At 57.2% G+C, this 20,111-nt stretch overlaps 1 protein-coding gene across 8 annotated transcripts in view; it reads right to left on the bottom strand.

The window, feature by feature from the left end:
• Positions 1 to 9,388: 9,388 nt before the first annotated feature.
• BCAS3 (BCAS3 microtubule associated cell migration factor) overlaps positions 9,389 to 20,111 on the bottom strand; it is a 365,129-nt gene continuing 354,406 nt past the window's right edge. For 5 of the 8 annotated variants that reach the window (XM_075440276.1, XM_075440274.1, XM_075440281.1 and 2 more), the window contains one exon: positions 9,389 to 11,059. In XM_075440276.1, coding sequence (XP_075296391.1) covers positions 10,911 to 11,059 — 149 coding nt within the window. In that variant the 3' untranslated portion in view covers positions 9,389 to 10,910. The remainder of the gene's footprint in view (positions 11,060 to 20,111) is intronic. The other 3 variants (XM_075440280.1, XM_075440277.1, XM_075440279.1) reach the window with 3 other exon arrangements.

A 20,111-nucleotide genomic window follows, 5' to 3' on the forward strand; every position in this document is an offset into this window, starting at 1 on the left:
TCAGAGCGGGATGAAAACCGGGAGGGATGGTGGTGCCGGGGGAAGGGGTGGAAAGGGTAAAAAAAATATTCACGGGGGTCTCCACACTCGGCTCAACCTCCGCTTCCCCCCCCCCCCCCCCCAAATCCCCCTCCAGGCGGGGACCCCGCTGCGTCCGAGCAGCAAAACCCCGAAGGAGACCCCGAGGGCAGGGGGTGTCCCGGACTGGGTGCTACCCCCCTCACCGGTTTCTCTCCCCCCTTCCTTTTATTTTTAAGCTGTGCCTGGTGGGTGCGATCCCCCCCTCCCCTGGTTGCCCCTGGAAGGGGAAGGCACAGAGAAGCCCCCAGCCCCGTGGGGGTCACCCAGCCCACCCATCCCCTCAGCAGGGCAGGGGCTTGGTGCCTCCAGAAGCCCCCTTCTCTCTGTCTGGGTCCGGGAGCTCGGCGGAGGTGACAGCACCCGAGGAGGACGAGCGCAGCGCTCCTGGGCGTGCAGAGCTGCTCGGGGCTCACATCTCGGCCTCTCCGCTTCAGACGGGACCTGGGAACGCGCTGGGAATCGAGTCTAAAGCAGGATCTGACGCCGCTGTTCCCAGCGTCACGTGAGTGGTGGTTTTGGTCTAGGTTTGACTCTTAGGCTTGCAGAAAATCGCTGTCTCGTGTTCATAGGAGAGCGCGTTTCACTGCTGAGAAATAAAAACAGCCAGCATAGATCATGGGCAGGAAGACGCTTCCTTATCACGTCTATCCGTTTCACGGGTGTTTCATCGCGAACAAATTCGATGTGTACCCAGCACCGCGCGGAAGGGCCAGCTCTCCCCGGTTTTATTCATGTTTCCCCAAAAGCCCAGCGCTCCCCTGAGCTGCTCCCTGCCAGAGACGCGGCGAAGCGGGGCAGGGGCTCTGCAGACAGGACAGCCTCTTCCCAGCTTTCAAAACAAGCCCGCAAATTCAAAACACCGTGGGGCATCTCCCCGCCACGGCCCTGGCTCCAGCATCGCACCTGACATCGTTTCCTCGCTGCCCTCGCTTTTTCCTCGCTTCTCTGTGGGCGCTGGGATCTTGCCCTGGCGGATTTGGGGGTCTCGGTCCGGGCATGCAGCGAGCACGCCGAAACCCGCTGCCCTGCAGTGCCTCCTCTCCCAGCCCCAGCCCCTCGCGCCCTCCGCAGCACCGGCAGATCGCTCTCCGGGCGCGTTTTCCACGGATACCTCAATGGAGGCAGCACCAGATAAGAAGTAAATAACGGCCCCGACGTTGGGCCGCCAGCACAGAGCAAGCATTGCCCTTCGCGCAGGTCACTAATCTCTTGACACACGGTCTTTGAGACCTGGGCCACGGGGAGGGGGGCTGGAAGGGAAGAAAAGATAGGGGGACAATGGCTGGGCTGCCGGCCGGCTAAGAACCCCTCGCCGGGCTTTGTCTGGGTACACTTGGCGCTGTGCCGGATCAGTCCGTCTCAGCAGAAAAAACCACGCTCCGGCATTGCAAAGGGGCTGGGGTCGGCCCCCGCCCTGGGCGCCCTGTGAGGACCCCGGCTCGCTGGGCTCAGTGCAGCGCTCGAGACGCCGCAGGTATTAATAGCCCCCATTTTGCAGCCAGCAGTAATTCCCTCCTGCTTTTTCCCCTCCGCACCGAAAACAAACCCTTCACTTGATCTGTTTGTCCTCTCCAGTTGCCATCTGTCTTCCATCCTTCAAATCTCACCTTAAAAACAGTGCCTCTCGAGCAAATCCTCCCCGCCGTCCCCGCGCGCCGTCTCGCCCGGCACCGTGAGCGCTCGTTGAAGTGGAGGGGATTGGAGAGCGCGCAGGACACGGCGGGATTAAGGCCACAGATTGCGGTCCCCGGGGCCGCGCCGCGCCTGCAGAGCAAAGCCCTGGCCCTGCGGCTCTGCCTGCCCGGTGCCGCCGGCCCCAAGCCCTTCTGCTCCCTCCGCTCGGGTGCTGCTGCTTCGCACCGGCATCGCCATCCCTCTGCCCTGCACGTGCTGGTGGGATGGAGGGAAGCGCCTGAGCCCACCTCCCCACCCGCCTCCGGGTGCCTTCCTCTGCAGAGGGACACAGGGAGGTCACCTTGTGAGCCCCAGAGAGGAGGCACGGGTGTTTCAAGCGGGGGCTGCTTTTGGCACAGACACGGTGGGTGCTGTCCCCCTCGCGGCACATCAGCGTGGGACCCACCACACCCACCCACCAGCAGCATCTGCAGGGAGGCCCTGGCCAAGCCGGTGAATCACCCGCACATCAAAGCGCCGGCAGCGCAGGCACTAACAGCCCCGGCAGCCGGCTCCGAGCGGACCGTGCCTGCGCAGTATGTTCAGCAGCAGCTTTTCTCCATTACAAAGAGCAGTAGAATTTACCAGAAAACCCAGGGAAGGGAAGGAGTTCTGGCCAGCGGAGGGGCGGAGGTGAGGAGCCCACGCATCCCTTGCAGCTTCATGGGCCAGGTCAGACCAGCATGTCCCCACCTCCCTCCACTTTAGCACCGGTATTAATTGACCCCATGTTTCCCTGCAGCCCTCGCTGTGGGGGTCACCTGCTCCCATCAAAATCTGGGTGGTCTTTAGATAAACCCCACCTTGCAGGGCTTCACGGGCATAGAGGAGAGCTCAGATGTGACCACAGACCTTTGAGGAGGTGAGATTCCTCCCAGAAAACAAACCCACATGATCAAAGCCAATCGCATGACCTGCAGTGGGGTGACGCAAGGTGTTTTTTGGTTGAGCCTGGCAAGAGCAGCCCTGACCCTGCCCGGCTCCCACCGACACCGTGAACTACCCGGAGCTGGAGTCCCGTGGTCCCGGGCCAGCTGCCCGGGTGGGACCATGGCATCACTCCCGCATGACGGCTGGACTTTCCCCTTTCAACGGCAAAAGGGGCAAAATTCAACGTACCTCAAGAGGCGGCTGTGACACGGGACACCCCTCGGGTGGGAGCAGAGGCAGCGGAACGTGCCCGGTGCCCCCCTGCCCGTGTCCTGCCCGTCCCTCCCGCGGGGGCAGCCGGGGGAGAGGGGTGAGGTGGGATGCGCGGCAGGGCACGGGGCCGGGCTCTGCAACCCCGGGGCTCCAGGTGCTGCCTCTGGTTTTCTGCTTGAATGCAGCCGCCGGTGCGAACGCCGCTCGTAAACCTTCAGCCCACGGCGAAGCCTTGCCAAAGTCCTCGCCCCAGGCTGTTCAAAAATCAAACGCGCTCGCCCGTCGTTGCCACCCGGGACCGTCAGGTACGGCACGCTGCAGGGACCGGAGAAACCCTGCGGTGCCGCATCGGTGAGCCCTCCTCGCCGGGGGACGCGGAGACCCCCGTGCTCCCCTCCACCACACGCCGAAGGGTCCCCGTCCCCCTGGCCCCAAGCTGTGTTGAAGTGGAAACACAACCGTTTTTTCCCCCTGTCTGGCTTCCTGCAGCATGGAGCCCCACAAGCCAGCACTTCTCCCCTCCCCAGAGCAGGGGCCAGGGTGGGATTAGTGCCCAGCTGGCACGGGCACGGCTGGCACCGGCCTTTTATTACCATCCTATCATAATATTGTAAATACTCGCTGGGAAGTAATTACATCCTATAAAAGAAGCAGCAGCCTGTGGTTTGAGCCAGGATCGGTTCAGGACACTCGTTCTAAAGAGACATTTCATGTCTTGTTTATAGATTAGATTTTAACCTGACAACCTTTTAACGTTGTATTAAATTAGAAATTACTTCGTATGACTGCTCACCGTATAATTGACCTACTGATAGGCTGAGTGCTAGAGAATATTTAAGATACCTTACAGACAGTGAAGTTCCCAAGAAAATTCAGAGCTTCCTCCTTGATCTAGACCAGGGCTTTGCTATTAATTAGTATTTATGGTCAGGTGGCAGGATTGCTTCCCGCAGAGGGAGGGCTGCAGGGAGCAGCATCCCTGCTGCGCCGTGCCCGTCCCAGGGATGCGACGAAACCCAACGGATGGGGAGAAGGAGGCAGAGGGGACAGGAAGGCTGCAAGCCCCCTGACCCTGCTCGCTGCGGTGACCACCCAGCCAGGCAGTGGTCATCCTCCTGCGGGGAGATGAACCCGTCGGGATGGAGCTGCCACCTCTGAGAGAGCCGGATCCTGCCAGGCGCCGAGTGCACGCTGGGAACTGCGGAGCACCCATAGCTCCCAGCAACAGGACTGGGCTCCCGGGGGCTTTGCCACGGGCACGGGGCAGGGCAGGCAGCTCCGCAGCCGGGGGAATGGCCCTGGTTCACGGCGCACATGGGCTGGATGCAGGCAGCTTCCCTCGGCTCGCTTGGGTGACACCCGTGCCTGCAACCTGCCTGTGCCCCGCATGAGGCCATCAGTGTTTTAGTGTCATTTCCTGCAGCAGAAATTCCCAAGAAAGGCAAAAATTCAGCCGGGGAACTCACCGACAGACGCACATCTTCAAATTACATCATGGCCCGGCGAGAGACGGGACGGTATCGATGGCACTGCCAGGAACAGCCATGCGTCCCGAAGGCCGGGGGCACACGCGGCGCGTCCCCCCGGCTGCATCCCGCAGTGGGAAACCCCAGTGCCAGCACTGGTCCGGCTCACAGGGGGTGTTGGGAGGGACGAGATGCAGCCTGGCACTGCGTGGGACAGGGGAGGTGGTGACCCTGCCCTGTCCGTGGCCCAGCTCCGCAGTCGGTGGCTTGTACCCCCGCCACGACCTGCCCCGTGCTGTCACCAGGGTGAAGGCGTTTTGTGGTGGCAGGGAAAGCTGCTCCCCGCTCGTGCAGGAGGACGGAGCGCTGAGCAGCAGCAAACCCAGTCACACCAGCTGAGGGAGGCTTCATCCCGTTGGGCTGGGAGGACTCCTCAGTGCCAGCCTCAGTTCACAGGGGTAATCAATTAGCGTTAAGGAACAGCGTGACGTTAAATGCCCCCCGTGCTGCGGTATGAAACGCCGAGGACACGTTTACAAACAGCTTTGTGTAACTCCCAGCCATCAGCAGAGACCCCGCACGTCCCCGCACACGCGCTGGCTGCCTCACCCCTCGCTTCGGCTGCGCAGCCGCTGCTTCTGCCGCCATGGCGTGGCCCTGCCGGGACCCCCGGGGCCCCGGAGCCGCCTGCCCAGCCTTCGGCTTCGGCTCCTCCACGTCCCCCTGCAGCCGGCTTCACCATCCAGGTGCCATTTTGCCCCGTTCACGGCTTTTCCTGGCCGAGCCGTGCAGACGTCCCCGCTCCGAGCACAGCACCGTCACCTTCGAACGCCTTCTGCCCGCGGCCGGGGCTGCCGGCGCCGCGGGAGGCACAAACCAAGGGTGAAAACCCAGCCCGTGCCGAGGCAGCCAAACGGTTTTACGCCGGGGCGAGAGCGGGGTGACGGCGGGGTGGAAGCATCGCCCGGCTGTGCCGCAGCTCCAGGGGTGGAGGGATGCAGCCTCCTGTCTCCGGCTCATCCCACCCTGCCCAGTGCGGCTCCTGAGGATGGCGAGCGGGGAGCTCCGAGCGGGAATCGGCGCAGGACAGAGGCGCTGCCGCCGCAGACACGCGCTCATCCCGGTGCCTTTTCCATCTGTGAAACAGGCCAAGCAGCGGATTCAATTATTTTTTCCTAGCACATAAGCCACTAATCATTTACTGCGTTAAAAAAAAAACCACCCTCATCTCCACAACTTTTGTCCCCATTTTCTCCAATTAAAACTGGGAGGAAAAAATAAAGTTTCGTCTTCCCTTTTTGCAATCACAAAGACCCAATCTCAGCTCCGTGGACTCGCTAATTGTAAGCACTCCGAGGGACGGCGGGGTTTAGTGTTACGCTTCGCAGCTGTGAGACATTAGGGTGAAGTGATTACAACCTACTGGAGGATACCGAACATTTTTACAATATCTCAGGAGCAGAAGCAAAAGACAACAGGAAATGGCGCAAACTTTCCTACCCCGCACAGCAACAAGCCAGAGGAAAGGAGAGAGAAAATCAACGCAGAGACGCAGCGCGGGTGCAGCTTGGAGCCTCAAAAAGTGACTGGAGAAGCCCCGGTGAAAGCACCAGGCGTTTGCCCCCGTGCTCGGAGGGGGCAGAGAGGAGGAGGAGCAGCGTCCGGGGGTTTCGCAGCCCAGCTTGGCAGCACAGCCCTCCTCCGGGCTCTCTGCTGAGCAAGGACGGAGGTCTCGGCGGTGTTTCGCCCTCGGTGGGTTCCCCTTGCCGGCAGCAATGCTCCCTCTTGGGCCGGCTCGCGGTGCTCGGGGCTGGTGGAGACGGGCAGCGGGATGGGGTTCGTTGGCTTGGCCTGGGCAGAGCGCAGCGTTCCGTCGGGGCTCATCAGCGCCGAGCTTCGCCGGCAAAGAAAACGAAGCCCAAGCCCCACGTGCTCTGCAAAGCGCCGGGAAACGCCAGCCCCGCTGGCGATGTCCGGGCCAGGGACCGGCTCCGAGATTTTCCCCTCTACACTGCCCTAGTGAGGCCTCATCTGGAGTACTGTGTCCAGTTCTGGGCTCCCCTGTTCAAGAAAGATGAGGAGCTACTGGTGGGAGTCCAGTGCAGGGCTACGAGGATGATGAGGGGACAGGAGCATCTCTCCTACGAGGAGAGGCTGAGGGAGCTGGGCTTGTTCAGCCTGGAGAAGAGAAGGCTGAGAGGGGACCTAATATATACTTACAAATATCTGCAGGGTGGGTGTCAGGAGGATGGGGCCAAGCTCTTTTCAGTGGTGTCTGGTGACAGGACAAGGGGCAATGGGCACAAACTGAAGCAGAGGAAGTTCCGTCTGAACATGAGGAAGAACTTCTTCCCTCTGAGGGTGACAGACCCCTGGCCCAGGCTGCCCAGGGAGGCTGTGGAGTCTCCTTCTCTGGAGATATTCCAGCCCCTCCTGGACAAGGTCCTCTACAACCTACTGTAGGTGACCCTGCTTCGGCAGGAGGGTTGGACTGGGTGACCCACAGAGGTCCCTGCCAACCCCTACCATTCTGTGATTCTGTGATTCTGGGATTTGATTTCATTTGAGCTTCAGGCTGTCACATTTGGAGAACCTTTGACTTCCCGCTTCTTTTCAAACAGCAAAACGCTCCCCTCCCGTGATTTAAGCACGCTACATGCGTGTGTTTATTACAGAAACCAGGGTAGGATAAGAAAGCAATATTTCATGTTAATTCATGAAATCTGAACTCAGCCTTTAATAGAAGAGCTCCACTTTATGCACAGAGTGATATACAGTCCGCCCGGCTTTAAATGAGACGTTTTGCCTTTTGAACTCAGCAGGAGGCCGCTGCTTACTACTACTGGAAACAGTTTGGAAACCTGCAAGTCCGGCACGTCTTTGGGGCTCTTTTCAAGCCAGTGGTTTATATCACGGCACAACATTCTTGCTGGGCTGCCTGTGACCGCCTGCCAGCTGCTGCATTTGAAAATCCGGCGTTTCAGAAACTCACCTGGGTCAGTTCCACAGCAACGGGAGATGCTTGTCCGAAACCCTGCGAAGACCACGAGCCTCTGGTTATTTCTGCTTTAAGCGAGGTTTGGAGCAGGTCCCTAGATGGAAAACGTGGCTCTGTTAAAGTCAGGGGCAAGCCTCCCTCAGGAGCAGCTTCTAGACACCATCAGTGAGCAGCAATATTCTCTCCTGGTGCCTGAAAAGAGTATCACTGCTGAGGTTAAGGGGGAGGAAAGGCGTTGGGGCAGCAAAGTGCGTGGCACCCTGTTGAAACAGGGGGCTTCTGTGTGTCTGCTAACGGAAGGGGCCATTGGTGGGAGCAGGCGTGCACTGCGAGCGAGGCACGCACTGTGGGGACGCGTTGAGTCAGACCCTATGGAGCTGAACCAGACCCTATATCACAGAATCACAGAATCCCAGCATGGTAGGGGTTGGAAGGGCCCTCTGTGGGTCACCCAGCCCAACCCCCTGCCCAAGCAGGGTCACCCAGAGCAGGCTGCACAGCACCGCGGCCAGGCGGGGCTGGAATATCTCCAGAGAAGGAGACTCCACAGCCTCCCTGGGCAGCCTGTGCCAGGGCTCCGTCACCCTCAGAGGGAAGAAGTTCTTCCTCATGTTCAGATGGAACTTCCTCTGCTTCAGTTTGTGCCCATTGCCCCTTGTCCTGTCGCTGGGCACCACTGAAAAGAGTCTGGCCCCGTCCTCCTGACACCCACCCTGCAGATGTTTGTAAGTATATATTAGGTCCCCTCTCAGCCTTCTCTTCTCCAGGCTGAACAAGCCCAGCTCCCTCAGCCTCTCCTCGTAGGAGAGATGTTCCAGTCCCCTCACCATCCTCGTAGCCCTGCGCTGGACTCTCTCCAGTAGCTCCTCATCTTTCTTGAACTGGGGAGCCCAGAACTGGACACAGCACTGCAGATGAGGCCTCACTAGGGCAGTGTAGAGGGGAAGGAAAACCTCCCTTGACCTACTGGCTATACGATACTCTATACTATATACTCTATACTATAGAACTATTATTGAACCAGACCCTGTAGAGTTCTTATTGAACCAGACCCTACAGAGCTGCCACTGCAACACACTCGGCTTTCACTGGCTCACTGCAGAGCTGGAACTGGGTGCTCATTCTGCTGGGTCATCTGTGAAAGTATCGAATTAAAATTAAATTAGCCACCTCGTAGCCGTGCTCTTTTTTTTTTTTTTTTTTTAAAGCTCTGGTCTTTCTTAACAGTTTGGCTACGGGGCTATCAACAGTGGGGAATTTAGGACATTCTTTTCAATGAACCAGACTGAAAATATTTTGGTACAGCCCCAGTTTGTAGGGTTTTTCCCCCTCCCCCTTCAAACAAAACATCCTGATTCAAAGGAGCTTCTTGCAGACTGGGAATTTCCACATGGCCGTATTGCAGCACTTATAAAAAGTGATTTAATGCCTGCCAACAACAAATACATTTCCAATGACACCACTCGGCGTTATGCACTATCCTACTTTGTGTGTTCAGAAGGAACCAGCAACGAAGCTGCGCGGGGCAGGAGGGAGAAGAGCGGTCGCCTTCCTCTGCAAGAACTTTGTCCCTTACGGCTGCTCCTTGGGAAGCCTGGAAGGAAACAAGCATCACGGTGACAACACAATCCCTTCTGCATGTGCTAATCTGGATTTTGTTTGAACTTTTGGAGCTGACCTTGGCTTGAACTGTGTTAAAAATCCTGACTGGTGTGGACTGACTTGACCCCGCCGTCCCATTTGTCCTCCATGCCAGCCCTACCCGCAGCCCCTTACTTCAAGCCATTATTTTACAGACATAAAAGAAACCCAGCATTACGGCAGATATAGCCAGCGGGCCAGAGCTGCGAGTACTTACTTACAGGCGAACTCTCCTCTGATTTCTTCCCAAGGAAGTTTTTTTTTTTTCACTTCAGAAAGGACTGACTGAAAACCAAGCAAGAAACTGAAATTATTGCTGCAGACTCTCAGTTTTTATTAGTGGTTTCCAAGCCTGAAGAGAGAGAGGGGAAAAAAAAACCTTCTGAGACCTGAGTCGCGGCGTTACAGTTAAAAACCAAAAAAATCAGGCCCAAGACTGAACTTGGTATTCGGCGTTTGGGGATGGAGCAGGCAGAGCGCGGTCGCTTCTGCATCGCTCAGTGTGGCTGGTCTAAGCTATAGGGGTGAGAAAAGATTTGTGGGTTTAGATGGTTTCCTCTCACTGCCGTGACTCAAATGGCTTCTATTAAAAACAAGTAGTGGGACGGAAATTTCATAAGCTGACAGTCCCACCTCACTCTCTGCTTCTCGACCCAAGTTGGCCGAGACTGAGGAATTTCTGTGGTTACTACGTGCGAGCCCATGACTGTTTTATCAGCGGGGTTACACGGTGCTAGCTCCGACTGCGCACGTTCCGTGGGGTGTACGGGCTCGGCAAAGCCTCTGCTACGCGATCCCGTAACACAGTAGGCGTAGGTGGGGGTCTCTGCTGCCTGGTCCTCGTCCCACCGAAATCAGTGGGACGAAGAAGCAGGGCCCCAACCCACGCCAGGAGCTGGCGCTGGGGTCAGGCACCCCACCAGAGACGGGTGCGGATTTTCAGCGGTGCTGAGCGGGCGCGAGTAACATCGTTGAAGTCTCTCGTTTTTAAAAATCCCGCCCTTGCATGCGGGGATGAGAAAGCAAGGATGCAAAAAAAAGCTAGACTGGCTGCGTAACATCCACCGATGGCTTTAATTAAAGCCCTCCAGTTAGTAAACACGCACGTAGTCTGGGCCATGAAGATACACGAAGCCCACAGCCAGCCCAGTAACACTCCACGCACGTTGCCGTTTAAGCAGTTTCTCATTTAACTTAGATTTATTCAATGATACATGCATTTCTGGACAGATATATGAGTTCCAATGAACAAGTTTTATAACCAAATATGAGAAATTTGTGGCTGCAGTTAGTCAATTAGGTACGTTTCTAAAATACATGACTAGAAGAAAACTGGAGCGATAGAGAGAATTCTTCCAAGGAACAGAAAGAAACATTTCCATTCGTAATACTCCTGGCCTTGATGAGTATCAGTGGGGAAGGAGGGCAGCAAGGAGACGCAACGAGGAAGGAATAATATTATCAACCCAGTCTGCAGAAAGTCCTCCAGTTTCCACTCTCTCCAGTTCATTTGTTCACGCTCGGCACCTTTGCAAACGGCGAGAGCTCCTCCGAGTTACGGAGCTTTCCTCCACCTCTCCACATGACAGCGCAGAGAACGGTTGGGAAACCACGGGCTTGACCGAGAACGGCTTAGAAATAGTTCTCCTCAACCAACCTCTTCCTGAACACAGCGAAAACAGAAGCCATGGAGCTATCGGGATTGAAGACAGAGTCTCTTCGTATTGCACAGGAACACACAGTCGAGATTTTGTGAGGATGTTTCAGGAGGGTTTAGGAGTCGTCGATATTCGTCAGGGTAACGCGAACCGTCCAGCGCAGCGGCGAGCTGGCAGGTGACAGACACACTGGGATTGCTGGGGCGGCTCGGCGCCCTGTCTCCAGCTCTCCTTGGGTGCTCGGCTAATTTAAGGGAACCCCGTGGGGAAGAGGCTGAGGGGCTGGTTTTCGTTAGTCGGGAGGGGCGATCTGTAGCCGTCGAAGTTGCGCGGGATGCTGCCGCTGGTGGAACCGGAGCTGTTACTGAGCGTCTCTATGCTTCCCTCTCGCTGAAGCTCTGCAACGGGAAGAGAGAGCAGGTCCCGGTTAGCGTTTCGGGGAAACGCGGAGCCGCTTTATCGACAAATCTGTTTATCGTGACATTGCTCTAACGCTGCGTTTGCTCATCGGCCATCTTTTCTGATGCACCGCTCCAGAGGCATCCCAGCTCCCAGCTCTGCTCCTCCGCCAGGCTCACAGCTCAGCCGAGCCGAAGCGGAGCTGGGTGGAGACATGAGATGCTGCCCAGTGCAGCAGCCCCTTTCCTGGGGACAAGGCCGCTGAGTTGCGACATGTCGGGACTCAACAGTGGGGATGCTCACGGCTGAACTGAGCAGGGTGCAAAGGCTACGCTGGCAGATGACAAAGCATCTTTACTCCGCAGCAACGCTGCCACGGTGGCAGGGAAGGGGGAGCGGCAGCAGCACTGGTTACCGGTGGCATGTCCCAGCGGTGCGTAACCACTGCGATTCTCCACCTCGGGAGCACCAGGGACGTCCCGCTTCCCTTCATCCTGCACAAATGGACATGACTAACTCCGCTTTTTCAAGTCGAAAATGTCCCCTTTCCTTCGCGCCTGAGCTGTGCCTCAAACCCAAAAAGCAAGCAGGCCTGCCTGTGGCTTTCCCTCTCCCGCTCATACAGGTCCAGACATCTCCCCTCGCTGATCTCCCAAAGACTTTATTGCTCCTTTATCTCGAAACACCAGGAGTTCTGCGCGCGCGGAGCATCGTTTCTACCCGCGGCCTCTCTGCGAGCCACCTGAACCCAGCAGCCGACTCGGTGGCCGCGTGCGGCGGCCGCCGGGCAGCTTCGCCCCGGCCAGCGCTCGGCAGCGGTGAGATTGGGCAGAGCCCCACGTGCAGGGCGGGAATCCTCTCCCGGACACGCGGTGACAGGCTACAAGAAATATTCCATCGGGTCGCAACGCGCGGCCCCGAGCGCGACTTCTGCGCAGCCTGCGCTGGAGGGGACGGAATGGGGACAGGAGCTTCGGGCAAATTCCTCCGCTGCCAAAGGGGAAAAGTGGAAAAAGCCCTCGTGTGCCGCACGCCGCGGTGTCGTGTGTGCAAGGCACGGGGGGCAAACCCCCCGGAGCAGACAGGCAGCTTTCCCCGACCCCGGTTTTGCTTGGATGGGGATGGAAATGAGGCACAGGCGCAGGAGCTGGGAGAGCGGCGCCCGCTGTGCTCTCTGCCAAACACCCCTGCACCTCCGCCACCGGCACACCTCCGTCTCGCGCCAGGGTATTTCGGCTTTTGCAAACACCACGACAGTGCTTCTGCCGCAGCGGGACTCCGGGATCAGGCCGTACCCGCGCAAAAAGCGCACGGCGAAAGCGAAGTCAGCTCTCTGTCAAACCAACAGCGTCCCGGCCCAGCGCCCTCGGGCCCGCACGGCTCCCGCCTGCCACCCGGGCACCGCAGGGACGGCGGCCGGGCGAGCGGAGGAGGGCTCGGGGATTTCACCCCCGGTCGCGGAGGTGACTGGCAGGAAACCCGTCGCCCTGGGCGCAGCGCTGAGGACGGCCTCAGCTGTATCAATCACGACTTCTGGCCGGCACTCGGCGGAGGAACGTCCGTGTCCAAACCTCTTCGTTCTCACATCCTCGCTCTCCCATCAGCTCAGGAAGTAAAACCAGCGATTTAAACCAGAAACGAGCGGCGTATCCCGCGCTAATACTGTGCTTATGCTGTCTGAGTTGGGGCTTTCATCTCCCTCCGCACGCAGCTGGCTTCGGTTAAGCGTCCTCGGTGGGAGCTCGCGGGCGCTGGGCGGGCTGGGGGTCCCCAGAGCTCCCCCCCGGGTCACCGCTCCCTCTCCCTTTGGCGCTGCGACTGATTTCCAGGCAAAGGCTGGGACTGCAGTAACCGCACCGAGCAAAGGGAGGGAGGCAGCGCCGCCTGCCCCCCGCTGCCCCCCGCGGGGATGGGATCGGGGGGACGCGGGCTCGCAGGGTGGCTCCGGGGGGCGGCGGGGTCCCGTGGCCGGCAGCGCCCGTCCCCTCCGCGGGGCCTGCCGGGGGGTGGCACTGCCCGCGGCCACAGGGGAGCGGCGGGGCGCCGGGGGGCGGGGCGGGAGGCGCCGGGGGCGGGGCGATAGGCGAGGAGGCGGAGTGCTGGGCGCCGGAGCGTTGGGCGCAGGGGGGCGGAGCGTTGGGCGCAGAGGGGCTGGGCGATGGGCGGGGAGGAGGAGCGATGGGCACAGGGGGGCGGAGCGATGGGCGCCAGGGGCGGAGCGCTGGGTGCCAGGGGGCGGAGTGATGGGCACCGGGGGGCGGAGCGCTGGGCACCGGGGTGCCCAGGGTCCCGGCTGGCACCGCTCCCCCCCAGCCGCCCCCTGTGCTGCTGTCGGGCCGCAAACCCCCTCAGCGAGCAACGGGCAGGGCCGAAGCGGGGGGCGAAGGAGACAGGCAGGCTCGAGTGGAGCTGGGGGGGAGCCCTGCGGCCCTGCAGCCCGCGCAGAGCCCGCCTGGGGTGGGGAGGGGGTCAGGGCAGAACCCAGGGGAGCTCCCGCACCGGAGCCGCCCTCCCAGCACCCAACAGCCCCGCACCGTGAAGGCGCTCACTCTGGAATGGATTCCACGGCGAGGCAGACGAGCAGCGCGTCCCGATACCGAAGGCAGCGCTGTGAAGCTCCCGGCCGCCGCGGCAGAGCACCGCTGTGCTCAGGAAACGGGGCTGGTGCCCTCGCCCCGCCTGGCTCTCCACGCCAGACGTGCAATTAGCATTACACGCTCACCAGGGACCACCTGCGCCACACGTACGACCCCTCGGACCACCGTCAGCACGTTCACATGTTCCCCCGAATTAGAACATTTTTTCCCAGCTGTGTCATTAATAAAAATTCTAATTAAAAAAAAAAGTCTAGTGCAAACGACTGTGTGTCCTCGCAGACCTCCCAGCAGATGAGGGCATGGTGGACAGGCGTGCACAGGAACATCAATGCCATTCCCACGGGAAACTCGGACAAGACCGGGAACGGCTCCACGATATGGGGACACCCTTCCCGCTACGGGGTGGAAAACTGGGGGATGGTTTCTGGCAGACCCGATGCCTGGACGGACCCAAGAAGCGCAGAAGGAGCCATGACGGCGTGCCGGGGGTCCGGAGAGGCGGGTCCCTACAGCCGGGCAGTGCAGGCAGCGCTGCTCGCCCACCGCCCCGGCCGGAGCAGCCGAGCCCCGCGGCACAGCTGAAATGAGGGGAAATACTTCCCAGACCTGAACAAGAAGTGTCACGGAACCGGTCAGACCACCGATGGCCTCTGTGCTGGGAACACGCCCGCTGGAAACCACAAAATACCACGAAAAACCAGGATCCCCCCCAAAGGACGGGAGTGTGCAGCAGGAGAGCCCGGAGCAGCGGCGGCTGCGCGGGATCACGGCCCAGCACCGCCGGCAGCGCAGGACACGGCTGCCCGGCGAGTGATTTCGTTTACTTCGGTGGAGTTACGCCAGGAATGGACTTGGCCCCAGCCTGTCTGAGGGTTATTGCATCCACATTCCCCCATGCATATGCTGTCGAGATGTATTAACTTCCTTAAATGTACCAGTAAAACAACCTCTTATGATACACTTTAATGAACTTGTACAGTAGCCAACAAATTGTGCATCATATAAAACCCATTCGGCCTTATAGACTCTCTGGCTATTTTGTAATAACTGCAATTTGCTTCTGCTGAAGCAAGATAACCAAGGTTGAGAAGTCAGGCTTTGCAGAAGCCTAAATATTTGATTTGGGGAGGAGCGGGTGGGAGAAGGAAGAAAGGGGCCTCTGGGAGCTATTTATGGGGTCAAAATAACATGAGACCTGCTCTTCTCGTAGCATTTCCACCATCAAGGAAATGAAATACTGTGAGAAGACCAGCACTTACATTATTTTGGCCCCATAAATGGCTCCCTGAGGCTTTCAAAAGCCCGTGAAAAACAAACACAAATACAAATAAATGCTAATACTGGAAACGTAAATACTAAAACCTGCCCACGTCCCCGGAGGAAACGACTCACAAATTCCTGACTGCTTCCCCCCCCAAAAAAGCCGGGAAAAAAGACGAAGGAGCAGGAACATCTGCTGAGGCCATGAGGAGAAAGTCACTTCAGGGGAGCTGGGAACAGCCCTGCCTGCGCTTTTGACAGTGACAGTAATGGGCACCGCTGGCATCGCCCAGGGTCCCAGAATAACAGGGATCTTCAGGGCACGCGGTGAAGGCAGCAGTAAAAATCCTCGCGGCCGCCGGCGTGGGGAGGAGCGGTGGGCCAGAGCCCGGGTGAAGGCGGCACGGCGAGCGGCCGGCCGGGGTCCCCAGCCCACCCTGGGGGGTGGCCGTCCCCCTCCCAGCTCGGGGCTGCCCACGCACCGATGCTGCTCGGAGAGCAGCGGGCTGCGAAAGGTGTGGCAAAGGAACTGCTGGCTGCTCTCTGCTTGGCATCACCTCCAGCGGGCCTGCCCGCAGCCTGGCACCGGCGCAGCCTTCCTGCCGCACTGCATGGGAAGTGGGAAGCCAAACCTCCCACGAAACATTTCTGCCTGCTAATATTCCCAAACGCCACGCCGCAGCCTGACGGTCCCGTCCCTTGTTCCGCCGCCCAAGCCGCTCTCCACTGTCCCCCAGCCGTCTGCCAAGGCGGAGAGGAGGAGGAAGAAGAGGAGGAGGAGCAGCTCTGGGGACAGCCCGGGGTCCGCAGGTCTCGGGGATCGGTGCCGTCCCCCCTCCAGCGAGGCAGCTGCACCCTCAGTTCCAGAAAGCTCCAGGAACTGTTAGAGGACCCCATCAAATCTAGAAAGGTACCAAACCCTGCCAAGCTTAAATGTGAAACCGTTTTATATGGCGCATTAATTCAATGCCCAAAGAAAATCTATACAGCCCTCTTTTGCCCGGAACACTCATAAATTATGCTGCTTCTCTCATTCGTGCTCTCTCTGTAGTGGTCCACTCGAAGCTGTGGCATCTCCTTTATGTCTACTCAAAAATCTCATCTCCAGTGCATTATTTCTTCTAATGGTTTTTCCTTTCTCTCTGTTTGCTTTCCCCTGTTAAGCACAGTTTCAAAATACCCTCCGAAACCATTTGCTGGCAGAGCTGACCCTTCCCTCTTACCTACCGAGGGCTGCCCGGGCTCCCGCGCAGCCCGGCGGAGCCGCAGCCGGGATAAATGATACAATGACAGCAGCCTGATGTGTCAGGGCAGCGGGGAAGCGGCAGCAACTCTGAATACAAGAATTATTCTTCATCATCTCAAACTGTCACAACACATTACCCTCAAAGCCGCAGCTCGCTGAAGGAGTGACCCTGGACTGAATGGGAGAGTGCTCGGGGAAAGAACTAATTGTAGCCTCTTTTCACACGTCAGTCACTTTTCACAGCACCGAGCCTTTCAAGCTCAACTAATGTCAAGTTCCCTTTTCCTTTTGCTGGGCTGAGCATTTCTGAGTTTTAAGGATGGCATTTTTAAAGGAACAAGGTCTCTGGCGAGGGATGGGGCCGGGGAGGGGAGGGAAGGAAGCGTCGGAGTGAGCACGCATCAGAAAGTCCATCAGACGCCTGAGGACTCGTTAGGAATTAGACAATTAACAAGTAGGAACGCAGGAAGCGGGGTAATGGCCAGCAGGGCTCGAATCTCCTCGATTTCATTTCTGTCATTCACGGCGATTGTTTCGGGGAACTTCTCGGGCTCCGCCGCGCGCCGAGGGGGCTGCGAGCGCGGGAGCAGACCCGGCCCCCTCCCCAGAATTAGGACGCCAGACGGGCACGGGCGTTTTCCAGCGCCGGGGAAGTGAAACAAGGGGCTGCCCACTGAACCCACCTCTCCCTGACCATGAGCAGTTGTTGAATGAAGAGCTAAAAGGCCAAAATGAGAACCTCATATTACAACCAAAGATCATTTCCTTCGCGCGGAGGAGCAGCGAGAAGGCTCCCTGCAGACGGACGGAGCTCCGGGGCAGGCAGACGTCAGGGCCCTTCAGACCTTCTCGTCTTTAACCGAAATCCTACCATGTTCGGCAGCGAGGACTATTTTTTTACCCTTACCCTTGCACAATGCCTATCAGGGCGGACTTGCAGAGCTGAGTGGGGCTTCAGAGTGTTACTTATTAACCGTAATGAATAATAATTATGTAGCTTCTGCCATCTGGATTCTCATTCAGAAGGATCCTATATAAAGCGAACGCTAAAAGGCAGTTTGGATTAACACAATGGAAGTCTTGAGGATCTCTTAAACTGTTTGTAATTTACACAATGCTCCCTAATGAATGGATTAGTTCAACATTTTTATTTTACTGATTGCTGTCGAAGGGAGCGGGACGTGCTCCCCCCGAGGAGCTCACACCGGCTCCCAAAGCGCAGCTTCCACCCCCCTGTACGCCGACACGCACATTTACACGTCAGCTCTCCATCTTGCAGTGTTTAGATAACATCCCAAACTCAGCTGGACGCTTTTGGCTGTTTCTGCATGAACGTTTACTACGACCATCATAACCGGTCCCCACGGGAGCCGGTGCCGCTGCCCGGGACGGGCACGGTGCAGCCCCCGGCAGAAAAGGGCCCCAAAGCTGATGCGAGGTCGTAAACCGAAGCGGGACGCAGAAATGCCGCCCCGGACACAGAGACTTGGGAATCGCATTGCCGCTACTGCGGTTGCAGGTTTTTCCTGGGTATTCCCCTTTTTTTTTTTTTCCCCTCTGAAACGCAATTATGCTAACGAGGGAGCTGTAATTATAATCCATCTCCACCACCCTGGGCGGCTGCTCCGAGGCGAGGGCCCGCGGAGCTGGCTCCAGCCCCACGCAGGGACTGGCTGGTGGCGAGGGCAGGGGGGCACCACACCCCCGGGGGGACCTGGGCTGTTGGGTGTTCCGATAGGCAAAAATCATTAATATTAAATTGTACTGAAACAAAAGCACCAAGTACTCATTAAAACTTGTAATTTTCCTCGCTCCTTTTAATTTGAGATGGCTGAAATTTCTGGGCACATGTATTTTCACATTGCTCCTTTCCAAAGGGAGCACAGACACAAAGTCGGTTCCCAGCTTTAGATGTTCCTACGACGTTTACAAGTCGGTATGATGACGATAATGTTTAAGGGTCATTTAAACCTGCTCTGCACCCTGTGCCCCGCGCCCTGCTCCTGCATTAACCTGTGCCAGTCCCCCCCGAGCTCGGGCAACCGGTGCAGGCAGCTGTGGGGACTGATGGCCTGCGACGTTTCGGGTGGCTGCGATAGACTTGCTCCTATGAAATATCTCTTTTTCCATTTTTTTAATGAGCAGTTTGAAAAAACAGATTTTAAACGCCATTCAAAAGAGGAAAAGTAACACTACAGCATTTGAACCCTGAAAATCAATCCCTGTATTAAAACTATTTCACCCTGCTGCAACCTGAGAGATGCTGACACCCCGCAGAAGCACCTACATTAAATTTGCAAAGTAAAAAAGACTGGCAAACACTGCCTGAACAACTTCTCTGAAATCAGAATTCAGTGGCCTATGTAAAATATTAGTTACTGTCAAACTACCTCACAATAACTCTGACGCGGAGTCCACGTAGAGTTCGTTAACGCCATGCACTCGGAGATGAAACCTGGCATGTCGGAAAAAAGGCGGCAGGATCTAGCAAGGCGATGAGGAGGTACGGGAGGCAGGAGAGAACCTGGGGAGCGAAGACTGAGCCTTCTGAACATCAGAGCCCCCCCGAGACCGCAAATCTCCTTTCTAGTGCCTTATTTCAATGCAAAGATGCCAAACGACTAACACTTACGAAATGGGGAGGACATCTGAACTCACAGCAATGTCTGGGTTTACTTCAGGCACGAAGAGATTGTTGAGATAGGGACAAAAAACATTTTCATGCATGAACTTCTCAAGAATTTTGTCTCCCCGCCCCCCCCCGAAAAAACCCAAACCCCAAGCAGCTTGTTTTCTCCTTTAAAAAGAGAACCCACAAAGCTCCACACGACTCGAGTCCACGGAGTTGGAGACCCAAGACTTTGGCATCTCGCCAGGCTTGACTCCGAGCATTTTATGGAAGGTTAAAAGTGCACTAGATAAAGGACTAGCATTTAGAGGGAGAATATTCTTCACGATAGGCACTTTCACAATGACTGCAGTGCTTTTAAAAAATGATCTCAAGTTTCCTAGAGCTGTATATTTTTGTAAAGAGGTTTAGGATGTTTTCCTACATAAATGGCACTTCAGAAGGGTGAGTCGCCCGTTCTAGTCAGCATGTGAAATTTCAAAAGCTACAACAGTCAAATGCTTACGGAAAACAACTTCTGCAACCCATCTACATCATGTCAGCTTACGACTCCTCGTGCAAGATTTCCAGAAGAGTTTTTAAAATGAATATGCAGATATGGTTGGGTGGGTTTAAAGGAATTCCCTCCTACCCCATCTTGAAAGTTTCAGTATGTTGCTACTACAAATCCTGTAACGTACCCTCCATGTAATACAGGCTTTCCTCTGCAAGCCAGCGCGTATAGAAGTTTTTTAACGTATTTAGGCAGAATTATCTTGTATCTTCAGTTACGCAAGCAGCACATCTGTGTACATCAGCCCAAAAGCATCTGCAGAGAAAACACTGTATTAAAATTCCTGGCTTTGGTCTCTCGTTCCCAGGGTTACAGGAGTGCCTCGGATTGCTCAGCAGTGACCCCTCTGTCAGCCTCCACGAAGGAAAATACAAATTCAATGTCACCTGCGTGTTCACCACACCAACCAGCTCTGCGCCCTACACCCTCCGGACTCTCTGGATCTTGCTCAGAAGTTCTGGAGGCGATGCTCCTACTCCTGACACCACCGTGTGTGTCTCCAGAGCCGGTGTGGACCCAACACGTGGATCTAAGCACCCACCTTCCCACCAGAGCCGGAGCCACGTCAGATCTCGGGGTGGGGGGTCCTGTCTCAAAGGCGGCTGCAGCGAAGCCACCGCAGACGAGTGCGACCACCCAGAGCGGTCGGAGAGGGCTGGGGTCCCTCCTCCTGCCCGGGCTCAGCCAAACAGTCCCAGCAAAAGAGCTGGGTATGGAAAAGCTGCCTGAAGGTCAAAACCACAAACCCGGCGATTCTCTCGGGTCT

This window comes from Opisthocomus hoazin, chromosome 20 (genome assembly GCF_030867145.1).
Source record: "Opisthocomus hoazin isolate bOpiHoa1 chromosome 20, bOpiHoa1.hap1, whole genome shotgun sequence".
In the NCBI taxonomy this organism is placed as follows: domain Eukaryota; kingdom Metazoa; phylum Chordata; class Aves; order Opisthocomiformes; family Opisthocomidae; genus Opisthocomus; species Opisthocomus hoazin.